General features: G+C 36.8%; 1 protein-coding gene across 3 annotated transcripts in view; it reads left to right on the forward strand.

Moving 5' to 3' along the window:
* Nucleotides 1-13,475, forward strand: part of Inpp4b (inositol polyphosphate-4-phosphatase type II B) — a 324,225-nt gene that overhangs the window by 259,559 nt on the left and 51,191 nt on the right. For all 3 annotated transcript variants that reach the window (XM_076863878.2, XM_076863880.2, XM_076863879.2), the window contains 2 exons: nt 9,897-10,009; nt 13,191-13,345. In XM_076863878.2, the coding sequence (XP_076719993.1) occupies nt 9,897-10,009; nt 13,191-13,345 (268 nt within the window). The remainder of the gene's footprint in view (nt 1-9,896; nt 10,010-13,190; nt 13,346-13,475) is intronic.

Consider the following 13,475-nt stretch of genomic DNA (forward strand, 5'->3'; position numbering starts at 1 on the left):
CTGAATAACACCATGTTTTTATTTTTTGATTTTAATTTTTATATATTTCTCTCTATGAATTTATTTTCAACTTGTTGCAAAAGAAACTTGGTTACACTTACCTCTTGAAGTTTTTTTTTTCTTAATTGGTGTGTTATAATTTTACATAAAACATAAAGGTGGAATTCATTGTGATATGTTCACACATGCAGAAAACATAATTTGTTCAATTTCTTTTAATTCTTAAAGTTTTAATACCCTTTTCCTGGCAGCAAAAAACCAGAGACTTTTCTTTTTATCTGCTATCCCTTGAAGTAGTTTTGTAAATAAAAGTGATAGAAGACAATGTTCAATCTTAATTTTCTCAGTGTACATGAAACTCTAGACAGACACCTTCAGTGTTCAGTACCTTGGAGACTGGATTGACGAATGCAGTACAGGTAGCACTGCCATAAACAAGATAGGACACACATACACATATACAAACGGCCACCTGCTTGGCCACATGCACATTGATCTCTGCAACTTCTGCCTTACCTGGTGGTCCTGGTGGTTTAAATTTCTCCGTCTTTTGGTTAGTCTCATTCTGCTATATAGCATGTGCAGATATAGACTCGGCCTAGCTTTTTCAGTCATCCTTCCTACCGTTTTCTTCTTTTTTACTGAAACTCTTTAAAATGTCAAAGCCTTACATTCCAGATTCCACCACTCATCAAAGACTGGCTGGCCTCCCTGTAGACCACTCTCATAAGTCACCACATATAAATGGTATAAAATCAAAAGGCATGAATTCAGTTGAAAGCTCACTTATGTGAGACATTTGATATTTTCAATGCCGGCATTTCATTGTCAGCCAAACGAGAATAATTAATATGATATACCTTGTACTTCAAAGTACATTCTTCCATTATCTCACCAGGGAAAGGAAGTTAGGATTTCCATTGTCAGTTTCTGTGACAGAAGGATGTCATGCTACACTCATGAGTTGGATAAGACAAGGACTGTGGTGCACTTTGAGTTTCTCCTGTATACACACCAACCAACCTATGCGTCCAGTTAAATTTGATTGTGAAGTCCTTTTCTGTGTTTTGAACCAATTAGCATCTCTTTTCTATTCAGTGACCTCTTTGTTGCTCTATCTATTCTCTTTCACATTTATATTAACTTTACTAATTTTTTTGAGTAATCACTAATTACCTTATTATTGTTCCCCCCAAAATGTGTTTTTCCCCTTTTGGGAACATCCCTAGAGATGAGCTCCTGAAAATATCACCGGTAGGATTCATTCTTTGATCCTGCAGTGACAAGCAGGACACGAAAAATCTTAGTACTCTCCATCCCCTTTGGATATGAATATCTGAATTTGTCCTGAATTAATTCCAGTTCTTCAGTGACTCAGATTCATTATGATATCATGCCAAATAAACAGACCAACAATTAAAAGTGACAAAAAACTGATTCCAACCTTTAATGAAACTTCAAAAAGGAGACATCTAGCAACTTCTCACCTTTAAGACCTTTTTTCCGACTTTCATTCACTCGGCTGTTTAGCCTACCACTCTCCCAAATAGTCAGTCTTCATTTACCATTTTACTTCTTCACAATCACACAGCAAAACCTTTTCTTTCTGGTCCCTCTTTCTGTCAACCTTTAGTTGTTCTCACTTCTATATCATAAAACTCCAGGAAAAAAAAAAAAGAACTCTTCTGGGAAATCAGATAAAGAGGAGAATTGAAAGCTGTCTTCATCAGATGAAGCAGAGAAGAGCAGGCTAAGAACACTCATAGAGGAACAATTATATTGCCATTGATAAACTGTCACCGGGCAAATGTTCCTGACCAACCACCAAACAAGAGGCTACTTCAAGTCAAAAGAGTGGAATAAAATGTAGGCTTCATATCCTCCTTACCTCTTTCCTTTCCATTGTGGAACCTTCAGACACAGCTTTATTCCATCACTCTTTCTCTGTTTGACCTCACCGTGTCATCTCTGATGCCCCAGGAGTTGCTTTATTGGCCAGCCTCCCAGTAGACCAGTCTTGTAAGTCAGCACATATCAGGCAAGGGGATTTTAAAGAATTTTTAGTATGATGTTTTGAAATCATTTTAACAATTATTTTTCCAGTTTGTTTTCTCTGTTGTTAGCAATAATTAACCTTGAAATATACTTAAAAGGAAATGCCGAAAGTGTAGCTCAAAAAACGTCAGCTCTGATCAGATTGGTATTTTGATATTTGATTTCTTATATTGACTTTTTTCATAAATTGGAAATTGGTAATATAATTTAAATAAACATGGTTTTAGGAAGCATTTTAACATATTTTTATATTTTTTAACATTTTATAACCTCCCAGAGAACATAATTTATAATTTTAAGATGTAAATACAAATGGTCATAATTTTAAGATATAAATCTTCTCCAAAAGAACAATTTATAATCTTAAGATGTAAAATTGGCTTTTGCCAATTGTATTTGTCTGTTTGCTAGGACAATTAACTATGATTGTTTCAGAGTAAAAGAGACCATACTTCAGAGTATAATACTAACCAACGTGAACTCTGAAAGCATTGTCCCCAATAGAAATACAGACCCTTCTAAGTTGTTTTGATTGTGTGGTTCTAGTTACTTACTGCCAATGCACATACTCTCTCCCAAGTATACTTATATAAAGTCAGAATCATTTTATTTATTCTCACAGTTTCTTTGGGTTAGTAGTCAAACACTGAAAGCAGGGATGTTTTGTCTGCTTCGTGACATCTGTGACTTGGCAGCCACCTGAAAGCCTGGGAACTCTAGTCATCCAGAGGTTTATTTTGTGTGTGTTTTTTTTTTTTTTTTTTTTGTACTGGGCATTGAACTCAGGGGCACTCAACCACTGAGCCACATCCTCAGCCCTATTTTTTTTTATTTTATTTTATTTAGAGACAGAGTCTCACTGGGTTGCTTAGCACCTCCCCATTGCTGAGACTGGCTTTGAACTTGCAGTCCTCCTGTCTCAGCCTTCTAAGCTTCTGGGATTACAGGTGTGCACCACCACATTGGGCATCACCTAGAGGTTTCTAGAATCACACTCTGGCACCTGGGATAGCTGGCCTTAGAGACTAGGTTCTGCTGTGACTGGAGAATGTCAGTGGGACCCTTCATATGCTGGGGCCTCTCCTGGCAATGTGGATGAGTTCTCACAGGGAATGTCTCAAAGGAAAAAACAGAGATGGGTAAATTCCAAGAGAATAATCAGGTAGGAGCTTGAACAGTCACTTGTGACCTGGCCACAGAAGTTAGATAGCATCATGTCCGCTATACTGTATTGGTCAACACTGTCCCAAGCCCATCCAGATTCAAAGTGAGTGGCCATAGGCTTTACCTCTCAGTAGAAGGAATCACAGTTTTAAAACCTTCATCGGAGATCATCATCATGATTGATTTGTTGCTTTCTAGAAATAATCTTCTGTGTCTTTTTCTTACTGTAAATCAAAAGTACTCATCTGTACTATGGCTCATCTATGTTAAAAGCGCATACATAGCCATTTATTTACTTTAGTATGCTTTGGTTTGCGAGTGACAGCAACCCTGTCTCAAACTGTTTTGAACAATAAATTCATTAATTGATATAGCTGATGATTTGAGGAGTAAAGCAGATTTTGAGAAGGGTTGGTTCAGTGGCTCAGGACTAGTGGGAGATACTCTTCCCCCTATTTCATCACTGTGATTTTCTTTATGTATCTCCTCATAACTGAAGATGACTGCCCTGAGCTACCTCACTGCTCAACCAAAAAAGATAAAGAGGTCTTTATCCTCCTGGTGGGCTTCACTGGACTGGAAGAGCATAGGTCACTTGTATACCCTTAAAATAACTGATGAGGTCAGGAGTACATTCAGCCTGGCATAGATCATGCCCATTCCTGAACCTGTGTTGATTTCAAGGGGTCTGCATTATACTGGTTAATCAGAGTGAAGGTATGTCTGATCCCATGTAAATTGGTGTCTGCTTTACTCAGTAGAAAATGAGAGGATGTGTGCTGGAAAGCCAGCTGTGATCTCCATTTCATCTTCAAACACCTTCTGGCAGCTGGAACTTATTTGACCACAAGAGAATGAAGCGACTGTCAGGTTACTGTTAGCATCACAGCTCTATCAGCTGAGAAGTCGTCATCGTCATCACCTTCCCATTCACTTGCCAGGACCCTGCCTTTGATACAAATCAGTGGCATATCCAGAGCATTTGTTGAGGAAATTCTGTTTGACAAAACCCAGAAAAAGTAGTTACAAAAATGTGGCTCGACGTGGCTCTTCTGTTCCACTGGAGAGTAGTAGGACAGTCCCTGGGTTTGTGAGCGCTCATGAGGAGTAGCTGTGCCCATAAGGGTGCGAGGAGAATATTTCCTGCCTTGAATAGATGCTGACTTTTCCCGTCTGAGGCTCTGAACTCTTTCTCCAGAACAATTAATCTTTCCCTCTGTTTTCTAGGGTTGACACAGAATTTAATCATGTAGCTTCTTCTACCATAACTTTTATTAATTGTTTTCCACTTCAAGTCGATGAAGCATGACAGGGTGACTGTCCTCATTTTGCAGTTGAGGAAATAGGGACAAAGGGTTAAGCAACTTGCCCAAGACCACACATCAAAGAAAGAGTGGAATTGACATTAGCAATGATTTTCTTGGAATTTTGTCTCAGTGCTTTCCTTTAAAAGAATTATGAAAATTTCTAACAAAAAAGGACAAATAATGAATAACAATCACTTGGGAATCTATTACTCAGCTTTGGAATTTTTGTAAGAGATGAATATTTATTTAGATAGAGTGAAATCTCCTCGCCTGGGTTCCCACCACTAACTCTCAACTCCTCTGAGAAATCAATGCTTTGCATTCAGTGTTGTACTCTTCATATGTGACCATAAGAATACGATGCATTTTTATATAAAACTATATTATTGCTGCTGTCTTGTATGACTGCTAAAATTTTTTCTTATTTTTTTTCTCAGTGTAGTTTTTATGATATTTCTATGGAGATACATGTGTCATCTGCTTAATCATTTTACCTGTTGCAATATAGACTATTATACTGAATAAATACAAAACAATTTATCCATTCTCTTTATGAATATTTGCATGGGTTTTTTTCACTGTTTAGTATTATAAACAATAATGCAGAGAACATTATTGTGACTTTCCCTTAGACTGCTTTCTTAAGTACCATTTGAAAGGAAAGAAAATATTCCCATGCAGATGTATACAGAGACTAATTTTACTGTCTAAATTCAGTGTTACAATAATGCAGGAGTGAGTAGCAGAAGTAAAATCTATTGTGTATATTTGTATTTGAGAAGACATAGTATAAGACTAAAATCAATATAAGTTCTATATATATTATGATTTTAGTTGATATTATTAGAATCCATTATTGCATCTTGAAACTTTACCTGTGAGTAAACTGATCATTACTAGTGAATTATAAATGATACTCCTTTCCAGAACCAGACTTGAATTTCTGCCTCTTAGAATTTTTTTTTTTGTACCAGAGATTGACTCCAGGTGTGTTTATTTATGGAACCACATACCCAGTCCTTTATATGTTTTATTTTGAGACAGAGTCTTTCTTTGGCCCTTGCTAAGTTACTGCAGCTGGCTTTGAATTTGGGATCCTCCTGCCTCAGCCTCTCAAGCTGCTAGTATTTCAGGCATATGCTGTCAGGCCCAGCTGCCTCTCAGGGTTTTTATCAGTTTGAAAGTGTTGGCCCCAGTCCAAGTATTGGATTGACAGGGATGTGCTTTTCATTATAGAAAAAAAAAATAGAGAGCTAGGCATGTGGCTTGATGGTAGAGCACTAGCCTAGCAAATGCAAGACCCTAGATTTGCACACACACACTACCCTCAAAAAGCACCATACACACACACACACACAAAAAAAAAAAAAAAAAAAAGAACAAGAAAACTATCTAAGACACTATGGGATACAATTGGACAAAACAATGATTTACATTTAGGAATCATATAGTCTCTTTTCAAATGGCTTTATTAAAAAAGACCCTCATCATTATACAAAATACATGTATGAAGATGTGAATTTGGTGTCAATCAATATACCTTATATACAAACAGAGATATGATAAATTGTGGTATAAAGGTGTATTAAGAATTGTAATGCAACAAAATAAGAGAGCTCATGTATAATGGCATAATTTGGTGTGTATACTTTATATACAGAGTTATGAAAAATTGTGCTGTGAATGGATAATTATGATTGTAATGCATTCCACTATTGTCATGTATGTAAGGAATAAAAAAAGAATTCCATGTGAACAATGAAATTAAGTGGTTTTGATGAAGAAACTTCCCTATTGTCTTAATACTAGATCTGTTTTTAGCACCTCTAATCTTGAAAACACCAGTTGAGATTTGGAAGAAAATTACTGGCATCAGAGCGGGTAGATTAGGCTTGACTCTTCCTTTGACTATGAACTTTGTGGGGAAAAAAGTCACTTAAATATACAGTATTAAATATAGCAAAACATCTGAGCAAATTCACTTATAAAGGTCATTTTTTTGTCTCTTTGTGTTTTGCATGATGACTGGGCCCCATTGCTTTGGGCCTGTGAGAAGGTGGTACTTTCCCGGCAGGAGTGCATGGTGGTAAAAACACTGACAGCATTCCAGGAAGAGAAAGAGGTCAGGGTCCCACCAGCCCCTTGAGGGCATACCCCCAGTGACCTAAGGACCTCCCGTACTGTTGGGCTGAAAATGAAATGGAAGCAGTTAAACTAATCACATTACTCAAACTGTTTAATATATCTTTCCAAATACATATCCCTTTTATTTTATGTATAAATATTTATGATCTACTCTCTTAAAAATTTCAAATATACAATAAAGTATTATTAATTATAATCAGGTTGTATTACATGAGAATACCAGAACTTATTCATCTTGCATTAAATTAGGTGTCTTATTTTGTATTTAAAAAAAAAAAAAAAAAAAAAAACACTTGAAAGCCATTTATGGGAGCTGACTTCAGAAAACATCTTAGGGGCCTCCCAGATATGGTTAAGTCACTATTTAAAACTTATCGGTTGCTCCCATTTTCTAGTTTGAACCTCAGATTCCCCAGCATAGCAGAACAGGCTTTTTGTGCATCCTGTCCCAGGACAGCCATTCCAAGGATATTGTGAACTGCAGTTTCCCAGTACCTACAATTCTGACTCATGTCTCCGTACATTTGCTGATGTTTTCCCCTTGGCCTCAAATGCTCCCAGAGCCCAAAAGCATTACCTTTGCTAGAAGCCCTTTCATACCCAAGTACTCAAGAAATTATCTGGCCTTTGCCTTGCACCACATATCCTTACTGGTTTGTATCATAGCCATGATACATTTTCCTGCACTCAGTATTTTCTGAAATATCTGTCCTACCTTGTTAGATGGAGGAAATTTGGACACTACCTCCAACAACCTGAAGATGATTCCTGCTAATATGTAGACCAAAGTCTCTCTGCTATATTACCCACACAGCACCCGCACACTTGCATACACATGCGATGTGACCTGAATAAATTCATTCAGTAATCTGACCAGTTTCTCCTTTCAACCATGTCAAGGACAGTTTGTATGCCAGTGATATACCTGTACACAATTTTTAATGGCTGCTAATAATTTTAATTTATGGATCACCCTAGGTTTGTTTTGGTTGCTGTTTATCAATAGTTAAAAAAAAAATTTATATGGGATCTGACTTCTTATTCCTCACATGCCAAGAGTATAAATTTAAAAGCACTGCTATTGTCCTTACCTTTGATTAGCTGAAGAATCCTGGTGTAATGGCTTATATAGGAGGTGTCCCCAAAAACTCATGTGTGAGACAATGCAATAAGTTTAGAGGTGAAATGATCCGATTGTGAAAGCCTTAATCTAATCAGTGTGCTGATCCTTTGAAGGGGATTAACTAGGTGGTAATTGTAGGCAAGTAGAGTGTGGCTAGAGGAGATGGGTCCATGAAAGTGTGCAATTAGAGTTTATATTTTGTCATTGGTGAAGGGAGTTTCTCTCTCTCTCTCTCTCTCTCTCTCTCTCTCTCTCTCTCTCTCTCTCTCCGCCCCCCTTCCTGGTGACCTATGTCCTGAGCCACCTTCTTCTGCCATGATGTTCTGCCATACTTTGGCCCCAGAGCATTAAAGCTGACTGTCTATGGATGCAGCTCTCTGAAACTGTGAGCACCACATAAACCTTTCCCCTTCTAAAATTGTTCTGTCAAATCTTTTGGTCCCCAGAGTGAAAAACCTGACTAAAACACATGGCCTGCTTTTATAACTCTCTTCAAAACTTTCCTTCATTTTCCTTTGGGTTGTATTTTGTTAAAATTCCTATATATCAGAAAGTCTTCTGCCTAGTGATGCAATATTTTTAGTTAAACCCTCTCTCTCTCCCATGAGAATCGTCTGTAGTTACATAGTCAGGATTTGATTTTATAGGAACTAATACAGTAGAATTATGTATGTATTATATTTGAATATTTTAAATCTCACCTCCCTAATACAGGCTGAATTATCTGAATTTCACCCTTATTTTGTGGACATGAAATCCAAGATCATACATGGTAATTTTTAACGTGCATTTCCACTTTACCAACTATTTCTAACCTTGTTAGGTAGATATTGCTGGACTAGCTCATTGGGATACATCCTCTGTTCTCTGGAGTAAACTATTTAACATAGTAAACTATGTTGTTTTGCTAATGAAACACCTGGTTTTGAAAAATATAAAGTCTCAACATTATTAAAGCAAATTTGTGTTTTTATATGAATCAGGATTATATAATCTATTTGTCTGATATAACTAGGTAAATTAGTTAGAGTCCATAGTTATTGCTTATCTTCCCTTTTTGCAGCCCCAGTCAGAGTTTTTGAGAATTCTTGGTACTTCGTTTCATGCATTCACTAGTACATCTTCATACCATGCAGTATTAACCCAACACTCTTTCAGAAAACTTTGTTTCCATCACTATATTCTGACCTTGAATTCAGTGTCATCAAGTCTCCAGGAAAATTGTGTTGTGATTGCTCATTGCCTTAGGACTGAATGTAACCTATGTTTTATTTATCACTAAACACTTTAGTTATCTGTAGAGATCTGAGTAACCCTTACTTCCCACTCCCTGTGCAATTACCTCATATCATTACCCCAAGAGCAATCACCTCCTGCTGTTCTTCTTTCCCTACCACACCTACAGTGGTGGTTTTCAACCGGGATGGATTTTTCCATCAAGGAAATTTGGCAATGTCCAGGTCAAACTTTTATTATCCTAATGGAAAGGGTGCTTCTTACATTTGAAAGAGAGCTCAGGGATGCTGCTAAACCTCTTACAATGGAAAATATCCACCCACATCCAATAAAATTTTACCTGATTCAAGATGTCAGAATGCCAAAACGGAGGAGTCTTGCTGTATGGGAATTGACTTAATGCTTTTTAAATTGAACTTTTAGATTTCTCTCACCCCAGAAATGTTTCAGTTTAATGCATTCTCTTGATTTGGACTAGCTACTCAGTGACAAAACAAACTAACAAAACCCAGGAGATTATATCCCATGACATTTCTCTTATTCCTTGGTTAAAGTGGTACAGTGACCATCATCTTCATCTTCAAAATATCTTCAAACCTGTTTTCCTTGTTGATAAAATATATTTTCTAACCAGTTGGCATCACCATAGTTACACAAAATAGGGAAATGAAAACTAAAGCATATTTCCAAGGAAGAATAAACCTGGAGGGATTAGTAAGCATGATTATCCTCAGATACTCTCAGCTCCAAAGGGCATTTATTGTTTGGAATGTTGCATCTGCAAATAGGTTGAATAAACTCTCTGTGTAGCATAATACTAATACTATTGCATTTTTTTCTCTTTCCTTTTTTTTTCCCCTCGTCAGACATTTCACATTTTCAAGAACAAACTGATTTAAAAGGATTACTAGAAAACCTTCACCAAAATATCCAAGCCAAAAAAAGGAAGAATGTTGAAATCGTGTGGCTGGCTGCAACGGTAAGCGCTGTCTTGTCAGGTCCTACTCCCTGACACATCAGAGCCAGCAGACATGAGGAGGCATACACTGTGCCGGGTCCAACCTCTGCACTTTTAGTTACCAGCTGTTATGTGTCCCCGTCCAGGGGATAAAGCATTGTCACTCCTGTTGCTAGTTCTTTCAATAGACTAGAACATAAGTAGAAAGAAAGTGCATTCACCAAGAGAAAATCTTATTCATTAGTTATTGTTATCAACCCGAGAGATTAAAATGAAGCACTTGTGATTTTGTTGGTGTTACAGGTTGCAATGTTGATTATCCAAATCCACGAAGCTTTTTAAACTGGAACTCTAGAGACATATGGTTTCAACAGAATGTGGTTATCAGATCTCTGACTCACAGCTTTAGTAGGGCTCCTGGACATATTGCTCAGTTAATGAGCTTGTAAATGTGTTTGTTAATTTAGATATTGGCATTGAATTTATTATGGATTGATTGCTCTTGGGGTAATGAACTATATTCTGTATGGTTCTTTTTCACTTAATGGTTCCCTTTGGGTAGAAGAGCCTATTTTCTCACTTCAGATTCCTACAACAGTTAGAGAAGGGATTGTGTCCACTTTTAAAAAACTTTTCTCTGGGCAATTTTGAGGCATAATTCATATGAGATTTATGAATTTTGTTAAAACTTGAGACCTAAAGTTCTTGTGTTTAGGAAATGATCCTTCTATCAGGCAAGATGCACTGGGGATGCCCATGGGGGCCGCCATGCGTGTGGATGCTGCAGTGTTGCTCTTATAACCTGGAGTCCAGCCTAACCGAGCTTCTGGCACACTCTATTCTCCATCATTAGCATTTACAAAGTCTTTTCCTCACTTCAAGTGCTTCAACTATGATCTAATATGACTCACTCCCTTTTGGAAAAAAAGGAATAGATAATTTACCATGAGATTACATAAAATAATTTACCAAGAGCAAGAGAGAGGAAGCTGCTAGTTTGCTGCATGCCATCTTAAGAGTCCCAGGCAAGACATTGAAGGTGACAGTATGAAATCCAGCTTTCAGGAAGCTCATTTAAACTGCTCCCAGTTAGCACCATGCTGCATTATAGGAAGGCTGACTGTAACAGCTTCCCCCGTGTGGCTGCACTTATCCACACTACCATAGCTGTTAATTCTTCCAAAAATTTCACAATGGTAGGTCAAGAGTCATTGTTCCTATTTTACTAGTAACGTGATAGCATTAAGGTAGTCTCATCATCTGCCAAGGCCCTCTGGCTACTGAAGAACATAAGTAAGACATTATACATATATTGGGAAGTTATGTAAATAGATAAATTAAGGCTACACGTGTAAGTGTGAATGCATATTTTCTCTCATTATATTCAGTTTTTGCACTTGAATATATAAAACATTTTCCTATAGATTCCACATGATTCTAAGGTTATTTTTCTTAAATGTATATGCTAGTCAAATATGGCTTCTGTACAAAGTACAACTGAATGTCTGGTTAGTAGCATTTCTGCGGGTGGAAGCCCCAGTTCCAATATCTATTTGTAAATAAAACAAAGAAATATAGGAATATCGTCTGATATTTTTCAAGAAACTTTTATTTCTCTCTTTCTTCTCTTCTTTAAATTTGTTTTAAGAAACAGTCCTTGTATTACTATTTTATATTCTAATTGAAAAATCTCAAACTATTCAATTTTGTTTTAATTTAAATAATAAAAATGAGAATTGAATGAAGTCAAATACTCATCAAGTGGACTAAATTAAACTTATATAGTTCAAGGGTTGTAGAAATCCAGAAATCCAGACTCCTCTTTTCTACTCTGATGAGCTTGCTGCTATTTCCACTTTACTCTGAATTTAGAACACTAAATATCCTAACTAGGATAGGTATATAAAGAATATTAGTTCTCTTTAAAAATCATATCTCAAAAGTAGCCACGAAGGTCTATTTTATTACTGTGAATATACTTAGCTTTTAAAAGCATGAACTACCATTTATTTGAAAGGATTAAAATTTTCTAAGTGAAAAAAGATTATATGGTGAAATCAAGCTCCCATACATCTCAAGTCTCTTTTATTGGAAATAGAAAGTAGTGAAGGTCTAAATTAATAGGATCTATAAATCCTAGTTTAAGTATCACAATGACAATTAAATGATGGTAAAAGCCCTCAGTATAAATGGTATTATTTTCTTCTCAAAGCAGGCAACTTTTCAGGACCCCCGACAACAGAGAATGAAGTAGGCCTTTATTATACCACATTGAATTAAATTTAAAGGGACATTGATTAGCATTGTTGATGCTGTGGTTAATGATTGGTATCTCATATCTAAAGCCCATTATGGGAGAGAAGGAAAGGAATGGAGTAATTTACCTATTAATGGTAAGGTAATGTGCTGCTTAGAGATTCTTCTCTGACATTAGTTAGAATAACAACAACATCAACAACAAAGAATTACAGAGGGGATCAGAATATAACAGAAGTTAAAGACCTGATCCTTGGATTCAGAAAAACTATATTTGCATCTCAGATCAGCTCTCTTGTGGCCAAATTATTTATCTGCCTAAATCTCATTTTCTTCATCTGAAGATAAGAACAGCTATACCTTCATGTGAAGTTTATTAAAAAAGCAAGTCTGTGAAATGTCATAATGTTACACAGGTACACAGCAGATGTGCACCAAATGGAAGTCACTTTTGATATTCTTAATGTTTCTAAATTGGTTCTATCATCTCATGCCATGAAGATTTTTAGAACATCATGGCATAAAACCAGTGTAGAGAAGGTTTCTTAAATGTGTGAAGACTCTGATCAACTGTCAGATCCATGGAGTAAATTGTTCTCCATTTTCACTGAGGTGGTTGCAGCTGGGCTGGGATTATCTTCATGATCTACTGCGGGTCAGGTTCCGTGTTGGGTACCATCACCTACTTTGTTGCATCTGTTAGATCTCATTTGGTTTTAACAACTCTATACGTCACCTGCAAAGAGCAAATAAGTTAAATCTGCTCCACTGGCTTTTGGAATGAAAAGCAATCATTTTACCTTTCATAAGGCACACTGCACCCATCTCACTTATCAGTCTAAACCCAAAGTCACTGGTAGTTGGTGTGCCCAGGCTGGCAGTGTTTAGAGGAGGCCAATGCTAAGATAACGCACACATAAATAAACTCTTTTCACATGTGCCACAGATCTGTCGCAAGCTAAATGGTATTCGTTTCACCTGCTGCAAGAGTGCCAAAGACAGGACGTCAATGTCAGTGACGCTGGAGCAGTGCTCCATCTTGAGGGATGAGCACCAGCTGCACAAGGACTTCTTCATCCGTGCTCTGGACTGCATGAGAAGGTATCCCCATGTTCTAAGGTCTTTTTTAATTTTAAGGTCATTTGAAGTTTTTTTTTTGTTTGTTTGTTGAGTTTTTTATTTTTAAAACATTTATCTCATTAGAGAACGATGTTAAGTAACTCCCCTATAT

The sequence above is a fragment of the Callospermophilus lateralis genome, chromosome 8 (genome assembly GCF_048772815.1).
Source record: "Callospermophilus lateralis isolate mCalLat2 chromosome 8, mCalLat2.hap1, whole genome shotgun sequence".
NCBI classification, from domain to species: Eukaryota; Metazoa; Chordata; class Mammalia; order Rodentia; family Sciuridae; genus Callospermophilus; species Callospermophilus lateralis.